Genomic DNA, 22,139 nt, shown 5'->3' on the forward strand with positions numbered 1-22,139 from the left:
TTTGATAAAACCCAATTATTGTGCTGAGTTTTTTTGTTGAAGTTACATTAAAAACTTTCCACGTGTATTTCAATTTCCTACAAATTTATTTGATGATCAGTATACATGGCTTAATATACGGTTTGCAGACGACATTGTACTCCTAGCCATGTCAACCAAAAAACTAGAAGCAATGATAGTGAAGCTACAGAATCTCAGCACGGAAGTAGGACTACAACTAAACCCACAGAAAAAAAAGTCATGACTAACAACTCCAAAATACCAATCACAATAGGAAGCAAACAACTAGACTACATGACTGAATACATCTACCTCGGCCAACTAATGTCCTTTCACAACAGACGACAGAATGAGATTCAAAGAAGAATCAGAAACGCATGGAAGAGATTTTGGAGCCACAGTTTCATTCTGACAGACAAAGCTTACAATTTAAAATTAAGAAGTGGAGTCATGAACAGCTGCATCCTTCCAGTTCTCCTATATGGAGCACAGATATGGTCTCTAACAGAAAGAGAGCGGGACATGCTGAGGAAGTGCCAGCGGAAAATGGAGAGGAAGATGCTGAACATCACACTCAGACACAGACTACGTAACGAAGACCTAAGGAGCCAAACACATCTCAAAGACGCAGCAGAAACGGCCGACAAGCTGAAGAAGAAATGGGCAGGACACGTGATGGACACACATCCTTATGACATGGGACCCAAGGATTGGCAAACGCAATGCTAGAAGACAGAAGATAAGGTGGGCAGACAAACTTAGATCAAGATTCGGCCATCTATGATCAATAACAGCGAAAGACCGACAACAATCAAAACTAATCACAAAGTGACTTGCGCCCCAAACAGTGACTAGTTGACAGTGGACCCTTCAGTGTTAACCCAGACAGCATCCCAAACTATTACATTACAAAAGTGACCATCATTCCCGGAGTGGCTAACCTGGAACTGCTTGAGAAGCCACCCTGCATAGTCAGGAGGCCCTTGCCTTTCACGGGATTTCGTGGCTAATTCTTAATACATGACTTATGCTTTAAAGATGCTACATTTCCAAGAACATGAAAAGGGAATAAAAAAGTGTTAAGTCAGGTCTCAAAACATTTATTTTTAAATCCTTTATCACTTATTACAACAGTCAGTTTTGTCAAATAAAAGTTTGTGTTCATTTTACCAATTTTTTTTTTTAATTACAAGGATGCTCTAACTTTTGAGAAGTATTGCATTTTACATCATTTCAATATCATACATAACACTCAAATGCTCATTTAAGTTAATCATTTGACTCTGAGTTTACCTGGTAGCCAGGCTAATAGTACCTATTGTAGGAGTAACCTCTTATTCTCTTGAGTTAGCCACATAACACTGATCCAGTAAAATGGAAATTTTTCGTATTGGTTTACATTATCCAGATAATGGAATCTGTAAATACAAGTGGTTTTGAAATATTGCAAATATTAATTCTCAATATATGGTTAGAAATCCCGCATTCTTCTATACTATAACATTATTTCAGAATCATGTAGACCAGAAGGTACTACCTTGCCACATTAACTTATTTTTGTTGTACTTTAGATTGGTCAGCGACATGGTGGTTTTTTGGGCATCCTGCAAAGAGCACTAGCGAGAGCTTCCCCTCACATCTGGTTTGAGAGGTCTGAAGTAAAGGACAGAGAGGCAGTAGCAAAGAGACTAAGGCAGCACGTGTCAGATCCCAAGAATCCACCAATCCTGATCTTCCCAGAGGGTACCTGCATCAACAACACTTCAGTCATGCAATTCAAGAAGGGGAGCTTTGAAGTGGGCAGCGTCATCTATCCTGTGGCAATCAAGGTTAGACACCATGGATCTATATTAAATTAATTATTGAAATACGTCATGGCATCAGTAAGTTCATGATGTAAGGGCCAATTTCATCAAGCATATTTAACTTTGTCACTTAGTTCATATAATTGACACTTAAAGGGGCAATGCATTTCACCAACACAGGCTTTAAGCTTTCATTAAACTGCATTTAAGTTAATTGGTCAATATTTGGAAATTTAAATAATTAATCCTGCTTTAACGGCGATAATTTTCATAATGACAAAGATAATGATGGACGTGACATTTGAAAATTATGATTTCTTACCAAGATGGGCAAGGATAATTTCCGAAAGAGAAGATTATTTGAATAAAATGGACGTAAAGTTGTAGAAATGAGGTTTAGGTTAAGCAAAACATAGAACTGAATATTTGAATATTGGAGTGAATCAACTACATGAATGGAATACATCAAATTTGATGACACTCAATTTAAGCAAAAGTAACTACCAAATATTTTCACTTGGTAAAAAAGAAAGAGAATTCAATATCCAATACAATGGCCAACACCTTCCTAGGACTTATGAATCCAAATATCTTGGAGTTATTTTCGATAGTAAGTTAACATGGAGCAACCATTTGAAATACATTTCTGAAAAAGCTCGTAAAAGATTCTCCCTTCTAAAAAGACTAGCAGGAAAGAAATGGGGATGCTCTAGGAATACTTTGAACACTACATACAAAATGTTTATACAGCCAATGCTGACATACTGCGGAGAAATTTTAATTACTTCACCTTTCATAAACGAAATAGAATATGTTCAAAACCAAGCTCTCAGAATCATTACTGGTGGAATCAAAACAACTCCAATAGATTCTATGAGATTCCTCACTAATATTAACAGCATCAAAATGACAATAGAAGAAAAAGCACTGATTCAATATGAAAAACTTATTAGATTACCAGGAAACAATTGGCATTCATACAGTCCTCTCTGTAGATTGAAAACTCAAAAAAGTTTCATATCCATTGTTCAAGAATTAAAACAGAAAATCAATATCCCGAATTTAAAAGAAAACCTACAAATTAAACCAAACCCTTTAACTCTATTAAATATGGAATATAATCTAAATTTAACAGAAGAAATACTGAAATCAGAAGTAAACACTGAAATACTAAAACAATTGTCTTTAGAGACAATTAATATTAGATACCCTCCACAAAACTGGCTTCATTTATACACTGACGGATCCTTGATCTCCAGAGAACAAGGTGCCGCTGCAGGTGTTACGTGCTGTCTCTTCTCACTTTATAGATCTCTTGGGTATGGAACAACAAGTTTTGATGGAGAAATCATTGCAATAAGTGAAAGTCTCAGGAATCTTCTATGCCACATCAGTAAATTTAGGAATGCAGTTATATTGTCAGACTCCAAAGCAGCTATTCTATCAATCGTCTCTAAACACACACCTTCATCTCAAACAGCAGAAATAACTAAAATGCTCTCTCAATTAATATCACTCAATAAAAGAATTGTATTCCAATGGATACCATCCCATTGTGGAATCCTGGGAAACGAGAATGCAGATGCTTTAGCAAAGAAGGGCAGCACTGCTACTTACAGACCTGTTACTAAATCTACGTATTACTCTGTAAAAAGATTTATTAAATCTACATACTTAGACTTCAACAAACAAAATTTGATAACACAATCCCAAGGGAAAAAATGGAACTCTCTGCATCAAAATTCACAGTTAATTCCCGATTTACCACGAAAATCGTCTGTAGCTGCATTTAGATTGGCAACAGGTCATGATTGTTTGGCCAAACACCTGCATAGAATTGGAATATATCAGTCCCCTAACTGTCCATTGTGCAACTCAAACCAAGAAATGGATTCGGAACACCTCAAAATCTGTGCTTCAGTGGCTGGTCATGATAATATCTTTGAAAAATATTGGAGTGCAAGAGGTCAAATGACTTTATTGTCAAACGCCTGGCATTAGAAAACAACAAGAACAACATATTTGAATATGTAGTATAGAAGGGAGTTAGAATTTCAACTGATATGTAAGTAGGCCTACTTCATATTTAAATTATGTATTTATTGAAGAAATGTTTAATTAATTTTGGGTTGCCTAAAATACAACAACTGAAGTAATATGAATAACAAATTTATGATGTAATAGTGTATTTGAAGCACTGCCTGCTGGATCACAGCCTAGTATATATAGTCACGAAGCTCAATACATAGTAAATATGCATCCATAGATAGTTGCTAACCACTAGGATCGCTACTATCGCCTCATCACAGACAATGCAAAATAGTACCGGCATAGTTTATTGTTCCTAGTACCCTCAACAGCTCAAGTTTCGTGACTGTATATAGGCTACTAGACTGAGCTATGGCTGTGTAAACTGCCTGCTCAATTAAAGTTATTCTGCTGCTAGGTGGCAGGTAGTGCTTTCCACTATTAATATTATTCCTAACAGTGGTGGGCACTACCTGCCACCTAGTGGCTACTCGCACATAAGCGTTGATTGAGCAGTGTAAGCAGCCATAGGATGTGATCCAGCAGGCATTGATTTGAAGGTGTTGGAATGGCGCAAATCCATCAAGTCTTTGCATTTTGCTTGTTACTTGACATTTTCTTGCATCTGCTTTTATATTGTTTTCTATAATTTTTATATATTACGAGATCACCTCCAAAAATAAATGTTTTTGAATTTCTGAAAAAATGCTCCTCACTCTCTTCTTTGCCTTCATTTCTGGTTACATTCTGTTGTTGTAATATAACAAATGAACCCACTAAAAAAGGCCATTGTCTACATTGGCAAGGCATATGGCCTTCGAAATTATAATTTTACTACTATACAGCAGGTTGTGATGACTTAATTGGGAATTAAATTAATTGAATTTATTTTAAATGCATATTGGTTTGGTGAAATGCAAACGAATTAAATATTTTTTAACTTCCAATTTCAAGTTAAATTGCAATTAGTTAATTATGGATTAGTAACATGTTAGTGAAATTGGTCCTAGGTATAGTAAAGACAAATTATACAACATTCAAAGATTGCAGAGTTAATGGCAGAAAAAGTTGTGATCTGCTGCCTCTATATTTGATATACCCATTACCATCAAAAGGGATTCGAATTAACTTCTGAAACAGCTTAAGATTTCAAATCTATTAAATTAGCTCTGATCTTTCAAAGTATGCTATATGCTTAGAATACATATGTATGAAGTGAAAACCCAAACTGTAAACTTCATGGGCTATGTGTAGTTTTGAATGTTAGTTTGTACAATAAAATCCTTCGTAATTGGCACCTAAATAACTGACAAAACCAAAACAAGGCACTTTTGGCTGGGGGGAGGGGGAGTTAAATCTGCGAGATTGCCACAGTCTGGACAGTCAGTTTTGCCACATTAGGAAGTTCGCACGAACTTTTGTTTTCAGTGAATATTTTAACCTAAAATTAGTGTATTATTTGTGTTGTGTAATGTGTTTTAATAAAGAAAATCGACACAGTTTTTATGTTTAGTTAATTATGTTCGGGCCGTCATGTTGCCATATTAGGAAGTTCGCATGAACTTTCATTTTCAGTAAATATTCGAACATGGAATTAGTGTATTATTTGGGTTGTGTGATTTGTTTTAATAAGGAAAATCCACGCAATTTTTATGTTTATTCAGTTATGAGCAAGTGACAGAGAAGTAAGCTTCATATGGCTACAGTTTCAACATTTGGCACCATGAAATACGAACTTTATACCGGTATTTATTCAATTATCCAGCAAAATGTCGTAACTGGAACTAGCCTGGTCCCTTTGGTGCCAGTTAAGAGAGATTCTTCTGTATCACATACATAACATTCATATGATGTAAGCTAATATTGAAGAAAATTGTGTAAAAATAATTTTTGATCTATTGTTAGAATGTGAGTTTCCTATGTCAGATATCAATTCCACAGTCAATGGAATTAGTAGGCACAAAGATGCTGCAGACGATCATTAACTGAATTTGCTGTAAACACTGAATATCATATCATAAATCTGTCAGTGCTGTGAGTAAAAAGAAGTGATTGTATGAATTTAAAACCAATAGTTGTACAAAGGTTGGGGCATAAGTTATGGCAACTATAGATACATATTTTTTTTAAAGTTAAGTGATATCATGACTATCATGAGATGTCATCTTCAGCAATGTCCAGCTCTTTCCTCTAAATCCACGTTGTGTGAGGTTATCACACAGACAGCAATGTAAATTCAGTTTTGAGTTGACTGCTGTGTTATGCATCAATAGTACCAGTATGTGGTCGCATCACTACAGGGATCACAGTGTGATATGGTTATTGCACAGAAAGCAATGTTACACGTAATGAGTAATGTAGTTGTGAGTCGACCACCATGGAGAATTGATGTGACCCGATGGATTTTTAGGGTGGATATGTGTGCTGTAATACTCCAACTACTGTAATAACTAAGCACGAGTAACATGATGCTGCATAGTTAATGGATGTTTGATCCCTGCCATACCCAATCCTACCCCACTATTGTCAGTGCATTTCGAACTAGTGGATCAAGATCAAGCAATGGACTGCATTTGCCATGTGTGCTTACCCCCAACCCTGGACCATTTTCCTCAACTAAAGTCGGCTGGAACAGCCGGAATTACCAGTACTTCAGATCACAGTTCAGTTCAGTGATTCGTGCATGGTTTGTACGTGACCTTGATCCTCCATTTCGAAATGCACTGGGTGTGGTATACATATTGCCCTTTCAAATGGTACATACTCATATTCTGCTCTTTCATTCGCATATTTCAAAATTTCGAACCATGCTTGCATTCTCACAAAAAAAATAGTTGCCATGACTTATGCTCCAGCCCTCGTATGAGTGCAAAATCAGTGGTTATATGATTGGAAAGACAATTGATAAATGGATGGAAAGATAGTGGATGAATGAATGGAAATACAATGGTTGAATGAATGGAAATACAATGGTTGAATGAATGGAAAGACAATGGATGGATGGGTGGAAAGATGGGGATGGACGGTTTGATGGATGGTATAATGAACAAAGTGTTTATTGATAATGGAATGATTGGCTGAATGGTTGGGTATATGTACTAATGTGTCTGTGCTTGCAGTATGACCCCAAATTTGGAGATGCGTTCTGGAACAGCAGCCGCTACTCCATGATGCAGTACCTGTATATGATGATGACCAGCTGGGCCATTGTGTGCGACGTGTGGTATCTGCCTCCCATGTACCAACAGGAAGGCGAAAGTGCCATTGACTTCGCCAATAGAGTCAAGAGTGTCATTGCTCGTCAAGGTGGACTTGTTGACCTCATGTGGTGAGTTCAAAATGTTATTGTTTTTTAAAGCAATAAGTCAGAAAAGTAACAAGAAAAGTAGTAACAAACACAGTTTTATTTCCAAAACATGATTAATGACGAGTGACTTCAGAAGTTTATCTGTGAGATTTGTCAATTTTAGTTTATTTTGACAAGTGCATGAAGTATGGTCGGATTTGTTTCTATTTTTAAACTTTACATTTTTGAGATGATGAGAACAAATGGTAATCCATTGATATGGTATTACTCGACCGAGGCGAGTGGAGCCATAAGTGTATTGTGAACTATCCCAGTGATGTATTATGAATGCAGCAGCAATATAAGTGGTGCTCCGGGCTGCAGGACTCCACTGGCCTCGGTCGAGTAATACTAATGTCGATGGTAATAATAATAATAATAATAATAATAATAATAATAATAATAATAATAATATTAATAATAATGATAATTATAATGATAATAATGATAACGATGATGATAATAATAATAATAATGATCATAATAATAAAAATAATAATAATAATAATAATAATAATAATAATAATAATTATGAGATAATTTAAATATTTATCCTGTGATATATATAACCATTAATCATTTAGAAACTTGAAATAACCATTATTATCAACGAGAATTGTTTAAAAAATATTTCCTCAGTCTATTCTTAAATTGGTTTGATATCTGACAGTTTCTTACATTACGGTAGGGAATTCCAAAGTCGAGGAACAGCCACAGTGAAAGAAGACGAGTATGAGGATAGGCCAATGGGAACAGTAGACAAGCTCACAGATTGTATTGGGTTAAGTATCCATGTAGGAGACAGCCGGCCCATACCATCTTTCCATGACTGTTCCAAAGGGGAAGGAGGGCACGTGGTGCGAAATTACAATTTCATTTCCACACACCTATTTTTGCTTATAACTTTCGACTCAGTCATTTTCGGACCAGGGTTCTTTATCTGAAATTGATATATGTGCCCATCATCCCTGAAAGTTTGTAACACCAGCCCGGAAATACCCTGTATAACCAGTAACAGCAGAATTTATCATCTTTGTGCTGAAATTTGGGGTGAATTAAACAATGTCATTATTGCTCACAGGGATGGTCAGTTGAAGAGGATGAAGGCGAAACCAGAGTGGAAAGAAAAACAACAAGAAGAATTCAGCAAACGACTCAAGTTGGAATGAACCCAGGATTTGAAGAGACAAAGAAGATGCAAGACTTGAGGGGGAGGAAACAGAAGTGACCCAGACACAAGAGTTTTCTTCCCCTTTCATACAATAAGTATTTTTCAGGAGAAGAAAGCTAGTGTAGACTCATGGACTTCACATCACGAAGGTCTGAATGTTCCAGAAAGGGTATATACATACATATACATATACATATATTTTGTATTGAGGTTTGTTAATATTATTTTTTTTTGTTGCTGTTCTTTAGCACAAGGGAGAGAGTGAGAGAGCGAGTGTGTGAGTGTTTTAACAAAAACACTGAACAAGTGTGTTTAAAACGAATTTAAGAGTTGTGGAAAACACGACTATTTCTGTAGTATCTACAGTAGGGGTGGGAGAACTTTTTTCTCTGCAGGCCAGAAAAGAAAAGTTAATTAAGAGTGCCATATTGGAAATGCTGTGAAAGCATGTAATACATAACCACCATAACAAGTGATTATATTTGTCTTGAAGTGATAACATTTACAATTGAGTAGTCTTTAAAGATACGTCTTAAGGAACAATCTGACATCTGAAAGAATGAATGCAAAAGGACTGTAACTCAAACATTGGCTGCTATGCTGATGTGTAATCATAACTGCCTGCCTTTCATAGGACATTTTTAATAATGTACCATATTATCCATGCTAAACACATTAGACAACTTGGTGCTGAGTGCTTCTGTAATCTTGTTTGAAATTTTTGTCTGTGCTTTCCTCGTATCACTGTTTGCAAACTGAAACATTGTAATGAGCAGGCTTCGAGACTTGGGACCCAATACAATAAGTTTACTGTGCATGTACTATAGGTTGTTGACTCACTGCAGGTAGTGAAAGGTAGAGATGTGTTGAGGTAACAATGTTGCTATTTAGAGTAGAGTACGGTAGTATGGGGAAACACACACATATGTACATTCTGAAAGTAAATATACATTACACAATGACAGTGTCAAAAGAATGTCAAAAGCATTTATTGTCCTGCCTTTTATAAGCATTTTTGTTTAATTATACACAGTGTTAATGGTGGAAATAAACATGTAGCAATTTTAATTTCTTCATTTATCTTGTTGGTCGTTTTTAGGAAGTGGAGTTACAGTACCGAATTGCAATGTACTACAAGATACATTTTCAGTCTCTCAAACATAAATCTTTTTCGGTTATCTGCCAAATACAGTTTGTACTGTAAAAGCTGTGCTCTTCGTTGCATGATGTGATAGGAGCAAAACGAAAAAACCTAATATCATTGCAATCTCTAAGAGACAGTCCTTTATTCTTGGGTGACTCTATGTCCACTAATTTGCTGTTTATATCACACAATGTTCCATATCCGTTATTTTTACATAAAATTGATTTGCACTTCTATTTTACACGTTGAATAACCGGTGTGCTTGGTGTCTCATTAATTCTCTCTTTCAGTTCCTCAATTAATTTGAGGGCTTCCAGCATCTCTTGCTCTGACTTTTCTAATCGTGTAATAGTTTCAGACACGGTTTGAAAATAGGTTTGTATGAAAACCAAATTATTCGTCAGAATCTTCAAATCCAGAGCGTTTTCCTTTACGTATTTGTTGGTATTCATTCTACAGTACCCTTACCCACCGTATGCTTTACCACTATACACAGTGCCGTTATGTGGATTTCCCACTGAACTGCTCTATTGGGTCCAAAGTCTCGAAGCTTAGTAATGAGCAACATCGTCATCACCACATTATTATTATTATTATTATTATTATTATTATTATTATTATTATTATTATTATTATTATTATTACTACTACCATTATCTTCGTCATCAGAAGCATCACATATGAATTAATTAATATACAGCATGTCTGTAAAAAATGTTTACACTTACAGTTACAATTAATTATGTACACTAACTTCAAAATTTCTCCACTAGTTTCCTTCATGTTCAGCACATGTAATGAACCTTTTTCATGTGGAATACAGAGCTTGGATGTGCATTTCTTGTGGAATTTCTGCAATTACATCCGTTATTCTCTCTTAAATTGTCAACATTACATAGCTTGGTTGCATATACATGGTCTCTTAGGATACCCCACAGCCAAAAATCGCAGTGAGTTAAGATCCGGTTAACATGCTGGCCATTGTTTTGGTCCTCTTTTACCAATCCGTCTTTGTGCAACCTTGTCTTCAAGAGATCGACCTGTATAATTTACAGACCAGATTTAGCACTGTATTGTCTTGTTGATTTTTTTGGACTGTGTTAGAAAGCCTCTTGTACAGCAACTATGTTTCCAAGGGATCGGCCTATATGTGGTCGACCGCTGTTCACTCAGCAACTGAGCTTGCAACGAACTTGCCAAAAATGCGGTAAATAGTTAATCTAGATGGTGAATCACTGTTGAAGTAGGCTTCATATTTTTTGTGAACCATTGTAGGGGACTGAAACACCACCATCCATGCTGCAGTCTGTCGTGTTTGCTCTGCCCTCAATCTTGTAGTCATTTTTACAATAGAGATGGAAACAAATTCATTGTAACCATGGAAATACCATGACTTGTCTGATTTAAAAAAAAAAAAAAATGTAAACATGTTGCTCTCAAGGTCCTATGCATGATTACATAAACATAAATTGAATCGCTACCCATATAAATTTTAACATTTTTTTAGAGGCATGGTGTAATATTCTAATGTGAATTGTTAGTAAATTGTAAATTGACCTCGAAGCTATAATGGAACTGCAAGAATAAAATTGCCTTATGTTGCTATCTGAGCCAGTCTTTGTATCTAGTCTCTCTATGTATGGATGAATCAGATTTTGTTGAATCTGTTGTGATGAACTGGTCTGCAAAACTCTACATCGAACCAGCCTTTTTTTAGAAAGTGTTTATTTAAATAATTTATAACATGTCTACAGCACCCCTCGTAATCTTTTATCGTTGGCTGTAGTCTAGATTTTTTACTTCTAACACACTGAATGATACATCACCTGATACATTGTTGAAAATCTATATATATTAAAAAAAAAAAAGGTTTAAAGAATATATCTGCACCTGTGATTTAATTTATGCCTCTCAATTCGCAAACTAATGCACTTGCACAAGATCTAGATGCAGATTTCAGACTGCTTGTATAATGTAGCATAATTTGCCAATATACTTATTTCATAGTTTTATTAATAGAGCAAGTACCAGCAAATAGCATTTTCCTGCACGTATTCATTCATTTGGATGTCGGACTGTGCTTGATTAAACTGATGTTTTGATGAAATAGATGCAATTTTCAAACGATTTTACAAAACTTTGGTTGTGTACTGGATGCTAACACTCTTTGAATTCATTCATAATTTTTGTTTGGAAACTTTTTAAAAACTTGTAATAAATATTGAATGTTGATAATAGTTATAAACACATTTTTACTTGCTTCATTGACAAGTCTGCTACAAGATGTGTTTGGTAGAATGTGCCTGTATTACTACATCATATTTATACATCGTCTTTAACATCATATTAAAATAATGGCTGTTGGTGCTTCCATTATACTTTCCATCCAACTGGAGGAAATATGTTATTACTCTGCCCAGAAGGTAGTGCCGCACATTTTTTCCTCAGTACATATTTATTTCAGAAAAATGATAATTATAAAGGGCTACTTTTTCTACGCACCCTATTTTTTCACGTAATCCCCATCAACTTCTGTGGCCTTATGCCACCGAGAAAGAAGAGCATGCATGTTACCTTGTCTGTACCAGTCTGAGGATGATGCTATTTCATGGATTGTCTTTTCGTTTTTGGCTCAAAATGATGGACTCAAGTTTCATCACCTGTTATGGTTCGTGACAAAAAGGCCTCCTCTTCAGGTTCAAAACTTGCCAACAACTCAGAAGAAATGTCTTTTTTTTCTGAGATTTGTGTTCGACTGTGAGAGTTAGCTGGACTAATCTCACACACACCTTTGAATATCCGAGAGTATGATAAGAAACCTCCACACTTCCTCTGCTGACTGAAAGCTTGAGTCCCAGTTGTAGACTTGTAATGTGTCAATCCAAATGATAGCATCAACATGCTAAAACATATCAGGGCTAACAACCGTAGCTGGTCTTCCAGACCGCAACAGATCATTGAGCTTTATTATTCCTCTTCCTGAAGCCTTCACTGTTGTTGCACAGCAGCCGACTGTGTTCTGTTAATTGCAAACCTTCCATAGACTTCACACAAACTATTGTGGATATTAACCACAGTTTCTTGTTCTGAATCAAGAAATTCTATTAGAGCACGTTGTTTGTGACAAGTCTCACTGATTGATTCCATTTTGCGTTGTTGCAGCAACTTTGCTATCTCTCAGAACACGTTGAAACTTTGCTTAAATAACTAGTACCAACAAATGTCGTGTTCTTAACGTATTATTTTGGCCGATAAAAAATATGTGAGGCATTAATTTCTGGGCAATCCACATACAATATTTTTAAAATGTATTTTCAGTTTTATACGTTGTTTCTCCTCTATTTGACACTTTATTGAATAATACTCTTTGCTTGTCATTGGGCTACAAGAAGAAAAATAATCTCATAAGTAGCAATGGCTGACAACTTAGAGTTCTCCCATCCCTGATGCCCAGTGTCTGAATAAATACCATGGAAACCTGACTCCCATTCATAGAGCTTTAAACGGGCGTTTAGTTCGATTTTGCTCTCTCCAGAAGAGTCCTTAGGATGTACAATGTAGTAAAGTCAATGAGAAGATACCAAAGATAACAGATGAGCATCTTCAATTAAAACATTACTTGTTTTCTGGTCAGGCTTGAAAATTTTGCTGCTTCTTTTTTTATTTTATTATTATTATTTTTTTTAAATTGGGGGCAACAGAAAACATCGAATCCATGACGTTATAGGATTGAGAACAGTGACGTAAACATTCCAATCATTTTAGCGCACATTTAGAACATCACTAAGTGTTAAAAGTGTCAGTGTGCTTGAGTCGAGTGTGTTATTTTGTAAGAAATGATGTCAATGCTCTGTGATAATAATTACAAAAAAAGAACTGTAGGATAAAGCATAAAAAACGATTCACATGAATTTACAAAACAGGATTTCTGCAGCAGCAGATTTCCTATTGTTGTTATAATTTTTTTGAGTATGTGTGTGTGTGTGTGTAGGTGTAATGAATCTTTATTTATTTCCTTACCTACTAGTTCTGGTAAGATGAGGATTTATTATTGTTGTATTTTTTTTGTAAAGTATGTGTTGTGTGGATGAATTATTGACTGATATGGGGGCCTCTGTTTGAAATGGTTGAAGATTTGTTTGATTATGTAAATTAATGAATACAGCACTTTCCAGAAAGAGTTCTTGAAGTAATTAAAAGATAGTTAATTAAAATTACATCATCTGCCTATAACTCCTACTTTCCACAGCATATATCTCTACTGATCAATCTTTGTTGATTCTGTGGTACCAAAAATTAAGAAAGCTATGAAAATTTCCCAAACTGCCAAAGTCATTCAATGGCACGTGGATTAGAAACTTCTGATTGGGAGAGAGGGTAGATATAATAATATAGATCGCGCAAGGAACGATTATTGAAAAACAGTGGTGGCATTGCTGTCTGTTTTGATGTGTGTAAAGGCACTCCGAGGGGGGAGAGGTGCAGGCTGATGGAAGTACTGCCTCTTCCAAGAAAATGAACCAATGAGGACTGCTGTGGAAATAAAGAACTTAGCAAGAGAAAAATTCGAAGCTAATTAAATGTGCAACATATGTTTACGAATGAAATAATAATACCGTGCGATACAAGACACCTATTCACATGCAATGGAACAAACTAAAGCCGTAATGTAACTATCACAATGCAAGACTGATTCTATCGATGTCATTTCTTTTCCAACTGTACTCTTGAATATCATTCAAGTTATCTTGTGACCTTTCCTGTTGCCTGCTCTTCCTTATCGCAGTGTTTCATTTGCATTCCTTCTGTCGGTATTCCGTGCTTGCGAGATCAATAATAATAATAATAATAATAATAATAATAATAATAATAATAATAATAATAATCAGTGCTTTTTTTCTGGCAGAATATGCCAGAATGATGTTATGGCACCTTTTTGTTGTATATTTTATCTTAGAACTGAGAAACGTATTAATAATTATGTTTTTGAATATTTTTATTTGAACTCCACTTAGATTTTGAAAGTCTTAGGCCCGGTTGCAGAAACATCGATCGGATATGATAAACGATCAAGGAGGACTTGATTGACTATCACTTCTATTTTCGTTGCAGAAAGAACAGTCAGTACCTATTTGATTGGAAATCAATCTTCCATCAGATTTGATGAAAAGATTTTTGCTGAGTAGTGACTGACTGATCACTGACCAAGTGTATGTTGATTCTAGTGCAGTTATAGTTATTTATATAAGAAATAGTTAAAAATAGGTAGTTACATTGTTATAATATGACCTAGTAGATTCTCATGATGAATAAATTTTCAAACAAATATTTGCTAAGTATCCATAAGTGATGTCTGACATATGGTGAAAGACTTCATGATTTCCAAGACTGGGATCGGAAAATTATATTTTATTTTCTGCATCATTCAAATACCATTCGTGTTCTTATTTTCTGTTAGTCATAAAGCCTTGTACGATGTTTAATAAGAAGGCTCTATCATTATCAGAAAAATTTTGCCCCTCTCGTTTTTAGTTCGGTTCATTTCTTTTACTGTATTCTGTAGTCTATATAGATGGAAATCTGCTTGTTTTACCAAATGCCTTACTATAATAATACTGGACAGCTGTATACTAGCAGCATTGACATGAGTGCGAAATATTGCGGACCTGGCATCTAGCAGAGTGGTGTGGAATTACGTCCACAAATATAAATATACTTAACATAGCGGGAATTGGACTATTGTTTAAAAGCGTGAGGTACTAATATGGAATAATATACGAGACACTTAAGAAATTCTATTTGAAACAGTTTGTAATGCTGTGATTGTAACAGTTATAAACAGCACATATTATACACCCTAACATTTGAACACAGCACTAATTAATAAAACTATTTACTACCCAGTAACAATCTACATTGTAGTAGATTACAGCTTGCTTTGGGGTTTCAGCACACGTTGCAATCTAGGTAGCAGCACCTGTGCCATTCGCACGCAGAACTGCTAGCTGTTCAGTATTATTATAGTAAGGTATTTGGTTTTACTTCTACGAAAAGCAACAAAACAGCATATCAATGTTTTCTTGACCAGCGGCCACTAAATGCATTTTTTTTTTCCTCTTAAAGAATATCAAATTGGGCATGGTTGCCAAATGCATTTATTTCTTAAATCAGCAATTAGTAAATCGAGACAAGTTGATTGAAAATTCGTGCAATGCAATGAACAATCAAATAAATCAGATATGAACTGATTTGTGATCAGGGGCTGATTTGATTTAGTAAATCGAGACAAGTTGATTGAAGATTCGTGCAACACAATGAATAATCAAATAAATCAGATGTCAACTGATTTGTGATCAGGGGCTGATTTGAATTGCATATCTGCAACCAGACCTTAAAGTTGGATGGAAAGGAGATTAAAAACGACAAAATTCCCATGCGCTGGAAAGTAATAATCTCCCTTCGGCTATAATATATTCTACACAGAGTTCCACCACCTTTTTCTCCAGATGAAAAGCATTGATGATAATAATGATGATTAATATTAATAATAATAATAATAATAATAATAATGATGATGATGATGAAAAAGATAACCAGAACAATATACAAAAGTCACTTTTACACCATAATCACTTTTAAAACGCGTAAATATATAATGAAAAAATTGTTACTCTTTGTTCTTAAGTACGAATAGTTTTGCATTAGTCCCACTTTCTTAGAGGAAAGGGAGGAACTGGAATTTAGATTAAAGGCGGTTAGTTATTTGCATATGAAGGGTTTCGAACCAGACATGACTATTCCACAATACATAAAAATGAAGTTTCTTATCTTAATCACCCTTATCGTAATCTACCTTGTGGTCAACATGAATGGCTGTTTTCTTCATTACTGAAGGCTCAATTCGTCCTATTGCTAGTAAAACCAGTTAAGTTCAGTAATGCAAGTTTTGTAAAAACAACAATTGAAACTTTACTAATCCACGAAAAATCATAATAAACTCTTTAAATAAAGTAATTGGTTTGTTACCTACAGCATTTCAGACTTATTTGATTTTACTGGAATACAGAGCACGGAAAGACAAGTTGGGGATTATACTTAACTTATTTTACACAAAAAGCGGACTTAATTGGTTTTACTAGTAATAGAACGAATTGTGCAGTTAAGTTTGACACCATGTGGATTTAACCGTTCACAGTTGAATTTAAACCTTGAATATCTCCTAAACTATTTCATGTGGATTAGTCATGTCTGATTTGAAACCCTTCATATTGTCACTTGGAATTAAATGAAGTTGAAGCTGTCTGCACTTGTGCTTGGAAATATTAAATCTAATGCGCAAGTCATATTCGACATATGATTATGGTAAACCATACATTTTGCATATTACTTTATTACATCACATGTTGTGGTATTTGTTTGAAATGGACTTTGTAATCCAGCATAGCAAACAAGAGTACATGGAGTGAGGTATTAGAAAGGGAATATCGTAAAATGTTCGAATTGTTCCAAAACAAAAGAAATAAAGTGCAAACAAAATCCCTTTGTTTCTTGACTAAACATTTTGGGTGAAAGAAATTTCATGAAATGTGAAGGAAATAAAGGCAACAGGGGATCCCCACAGCTTGACCTCCAACCTGTATCAATACCTACATGCAGTTCAGAAGTGAAGTTTGGTTTGCATGGAACCCAGATTGTAGGGGTATAGAGATTATAGATCGGCCTACAGTAATAGCAGCATTTGTGCTGATGCTTCTGATTAGATGTGCTAAAAGGGAGAGAATCAAATTACATACATTCCGAATATCATGGACTCAAGGCACATTAAGACTTGTCGAGCGCTTTCATATGTCAGCTTTGTGGATAGATACTGGGAGGCCAGAGAAAGAATGCAGCAGTGCTGACATCCCTCCTTCGTAGTTTCACTTTGCACATTGTTCGCTTTATTTTGTTTTTTATCTTTCATTTTGGTTTTAATCGCCATTGTACAGCCAATGACTCCAGTCAAATGCCACTGCATTGAATATATATAAAAAAATAAAAAAAAAAAAACATTCCGAATATTTTAGTATCTAAATACGAGAGGAAAATTAGACATATTTTGATGAACAAAGTATCACTACTCGACAACAAAGGCAACTATTTTTATATTTTATCTTTGTCAAGGAAACGATATTTTATTATCTTTTATTGACATCATTGAGGGTGGGAAGCTTGTTTTGTAATGTATGAAACAGTTCAAACTTGAATTATGGGTTTTCAGAACTTTAATGTAAAAGTGTGAATACCAGTAAGTTCTTTCAGATATGGCTGTGCAAAAGGGGGAAGGGGCTGGGTGATTACCCCCTCCATTTGGGAAGAAATTAACGTGTTAGAAAGTGAAATATTTTAGTGTGATATACAATAAAAGAGATATACACACCACTTGATATCATGAACGATTCCTTCTCCATGCACAGCAAAAATATCAGAACTACTTCATTCTCAAATCCCCGCTCCCCTCTTCAAGCCCTGCCTCCTTTACAAATCCTGGGCATGGTCTTAGCTTTAGGATCTAATCATCATTTAGTGGCATTTCACATGATATTCTTTAGAGACAGAAGTTGGATGCAAACACTACTGTGAAATAAGTATGATTTAAGACGTTCATGTCAGCATGGTATGAAATATTTTTTTGCTTCAGAACTATATATCAATTTCAATAATGAAGGTTAGGAAAGGGGAACTTAACTGTTGGATCTGTTACCAAGACTCGAGTCTTGAGAGTAATATTCTTGGTAATGCATACTTTTTTACTTCCTAGTGTATGTATCCAACTACATGAATACCCATATCCACTGTATTTGGAGTGTGTTCTTTCCCAAGATTGTGGATTGGTGAACATTTCGTGTTAATGAACAATTTGAAGGGAAAAATTATTCCGGGGCTGGGTATCGATCCCAGGACTTTTGGCTGAATGCACCAAAGCTCTTACCAACAGAGCTGCCCAGGAACTTTACTCGACAACGTCTCAGTTCTTTCCTTTATGTCCACCTAATTCGAGTGGGCTGACAAGATGCGAGAAACCCGCATTGAGTGCACACAAACTCTGTGTGACTTGAAATTGTGGTTTTCTGTTAACGTACCTACAGTAATGTATGTATTATGCAAATCTAGCTTTCATGTAAAGCTCCCTGTGAAGCAGACTTTAATAATTTGAAGGAAAAAATTGTTCTGGGGCCCGGGTATTGATCCCGGGACCTTTGGCTGAATGCACCAAAGCTCTTACCAACTGACCTACCCAGGAACCATTGTTATTATGCCTCAATATGTCTATTGCATCTTAAATGCATTTTTCTTTTAGAGAGACACTGTGTAACAGATATATAGCAAGCCAGCTTATCAGGTTAGTTACTGCATTTGTTTACATTAAGCAAGGCCTCTTAAAAATATTGATGATGGAGATATCATTAACGAATGCTTAATCATGTCTGCAGCAGAATCTTTCCCTAACATAATGAAAATGTATCAGTCTGTTGCCATGTCATACAGGACTGTGAGATGCAGAAATATGTTTTGCTAAAGAAATGTGAAAGTTAATGTATGAGCAGATATATACTTGAAATGTTCTCATTCATAGTGTTCTGCCCAAGGGCAGGTCTTTCACTGCAAACCCTGCTTTCTCCAATCTTTCCTATTTTCTGCCTTCCTCTTTGTCTCTGCATATGATTCATATCTCTTAATGTCGTCTATCATCTGATATCTTCTTCTGCCCCGAACTCTTCTCCCGTTCACCATTCCTTCCAGTGCATCCTTCAGTAGGCAGTTTGTTTTCAGTCAGTGATCGAACCAATTTCTTTTCCTCTTCCTGATCAGTTGCAGCATCATTCTTTCTTCACCCACTCTTCAACACAGCTTCATTTCTTATTCTGTCTGTCCATTTCACACGCTCCATCCTTCTCCATATCCACATTTCAAATACTTCTAGTTCTTTCTCTTCACTTCGTCATAATGTCCATGTTTCTGCCCCATACAATGCCACACTTCACATAAAGTACTTCACTAGTCTCTTCCTTAGTTCTTTTTCCATAGGTCCACAGAAGATGCTCCGTTTTCTATTAAAAGCTTTCTTTGCCATTGCTATCCTCCTTTTGACTTCCTGGCAGCAGCTCATGTTACTGCTAGTAGTACAATTATTAAGAATTTAGCATTAAAAATGCGTCACTGATTTGATCAAAATTGTAGGTTAATGAGAATATTGTATTTTATGTAGCATATTACTCCTTGAACTTTAAAACATTCCATATCAAAAAAATGTACAATGCATGCCACTGATGCAGATAGCTGAACTATAGACTCATCTTGCCAGTGGGGCAAGAGCACACTCGTACAGGCAAAGCATGCATGGGTCTGCTCTAGGTGATGGTAGGGCAAAGCATGAAAACCTTCAGAATGGAGTCAGGGTTGATGTTAGACACGTCATAAAGAAACACAGAATCTGAGCAAAATGATTTTAACATGAAAATTCTAAATTTTACAGTAGAGAGAGAGAGAGAAAAAAATTGAATTCTTGCTAGAATTTTATTTGAAAAACTTTCCTAAATTTACTGTGCATTTCATAGCACATGTATAACAGAACAATATGTTGAGTTAAAAAAAAAAAAGGAAAAAAAAAAAAAACATAAAAAGGCCTTCATTTTCTAAAGTGAACAAAACGATGTCTTTTCCTGTGCAAAAGGTTGTAATAGTTGCTTACATTGTAAGTTACAGCCTTTTAGCTACAGACTGATTACAACCTTTCTGCTCCTGCACAATCATTCACAGCTGAAATGTGGCTAGCAAGATATCAGGTTTGCCAATATTAACTCAATAAAGTTTTCATGGCGCACATAATCATTTTGAATGGAAAAATTAATTTTACAAAAAAATGCGTGTTATAACCTTTTTGCCTGTAGGTATTCAGTTGTCCTGAGAAGAATTATGCTCCCTTCCTCTACACCCCAACAGGTATGGATTTTGTGTAATGGCTTAATATTAGTAGTAAATACTTCAAATTGTGACATTTTCTGGATATATACTTGAGAAATATTTCCTGCATAATAGATGAAAGTATAAATTTTCAAATATCCTAGCGGCCATATACTGCATTTTTATAGACATTTGACCATGGGTCAGTTTTTAAACTGTCGTTTACATATCTGCTTCTGGCAGGAAAAGTCTAATTCGTTGCTAGTGGGCATAGAAGAACTAGCCAATCTCTTAGTTGATGCCCAAGGATCTGACAAAGAATGGCCTGCATCATGTGTTCGAGGACTGGAAGAAACACTGTAACAAGTGCATTCAAGTAGAAGAAAAAGATCATGTAAACATTAGAGTGATAAACATCTGTGAAAAATGTGACAATCCTTTTTAGTTCTTTTAAGCATTCTGATTATTGTACTGTGTTTCTGTTTTGTGAAGGATTTTAGATAAAGGTGCAAATAGTCATAGTAGCTGACTCGCCCTTTTTAAACACCACTAACTAACTCTGTGAAAAAAAATTCAGTCTCAGTTTTTCTTGATCAGCCCTTATGTGTGCGTGCATACGTACGTGCATGCGCTGGGCTTTCATTTCAAAACTTCCCATCTAAATTACTAATTATTTAAATTGAATTCATTCGTTTTCGCATCTTTTGTTTTCTATCGTCGCCTGGAAACCTGGATTGTTATTGTTGATTAGAGCTGAAGAGAATAAAGCTAGAAAAACTTATTGAGCATTTCATGAAATAGTTGTATTTGTGTATTAAGTTATTTTAAAATGATATATACCCTTCAAGAGGGAACATAATTAAATAATTCTTATTGATTAAATTTAGGAAACTACACAAAATAAGCTGCTTTCATCCTACAATATACTGATAATAATAAAAATACAGGTTGCGAGGTGATGATAGAAAACAAAAGAATGAGGTGTTTAAACAATTGAATGCTCTTTCATATTTAAGTATAAAAATATAGGGGTGCTATTTGAAATTTCAAAGTGGGGGTGGGTGGAGGTGGGGCGTGAAATCTATAATGCAAGTAACCTGGTTTCAGACGTCCCCCTGAATGTCTAAATTGACGTTTTTTTTTGTTTAAATTGAATTCCATTTAAATAATTAGTTATTTAGACTGGGAAGTTCTGGAATGAAATCAATCTTCTTAATGTATCCAGCTGTTTGCTGACAACATGAAGTCCAGTATAGTCCACTGCAGTCTTTTCAAAAGCCCTGTATAAATCAAGAGAATATACTGTAATGAAGAATACATCTTGTCACATGGGTTCTTATAAATGAAACAATGGTTTACATACAATTTCGTAATTATCACTTTTACAGATTGTAGTTTTTAAATTAATTTAAGATATACATAGACTCTGAAGATAGAAATCCACATTTTTTTCCTTAATGTCTTTCAAACTTTTGTGACATGATTTTTGTGAGTAAACTAAATAATATATATAACTGAAATTTGAAACTCGAATTTGGGAGCCCAAAGAACTTTTTTTTAAATAATAACATTTTGGATCGACCTAACTCCATTAGAAATTGACCTAATGTAAAACTTCTTTCACCAAAATGATCTCTTACATATGGAGAATGTTACACACTAAAATTATTTATTTACCTTGAACCATTCAGAAATTGTGCC

General features: G+C 35.2%; 1 protein-coding gene across 5 annotated transcripts in view; it reads left to right on the forward strand.

The window, feature by feature from the left end:
• Nucleotides 1-20,016, forward strand: part of Gpat4 (Glycerol-3-phosphate acyltransferase 4) — a 191,081-nt gene extending 171,065 nt beyond the window's left edge. For all 5 annotated transcript variants that reach the window (XM_069817943.1, XM_069817939.1, XM_069817940.1 and 2 more), the window contains 3 exons: nucleotides 1,572-1,829; nucleotides 6,953-7,161; nucleotides 8,261-20,016. In XM_069817943.1, the coding sequence (XP_069674044.1) occupies nucleotides 1,572-1,829; nucleotides 6,953-7,161; nucleotides 8,261-8,348 (555 nt within the window). In that variant the 3' untranslated portion in view covers nucleotides 8,349-20,016. The remainder of the gene's footprint in view (nucleotides 1-1,571; nucleotides 1,830-6,952; nucleotides 7,162-8,260) is intronic.
• Nucleotides 20,017-22,139: the final 2,123 nt, after the last annotated feature.

Source organism: Periplaneta americana, chromosome 2, assembly GCF_040183065.1.
Source record: "Periplaneta americana isolate PAMFEO1 chromosome 2, P.americana_PAMFEO1_priV1, whole genome shotgun sequence".
Classification (NCBI taxonomy): Eukaryota; Metazoa; Arthropoda; class Insecta; order Blattodea; family Blattidae; genus Periplaneta; species Periplaneta americana.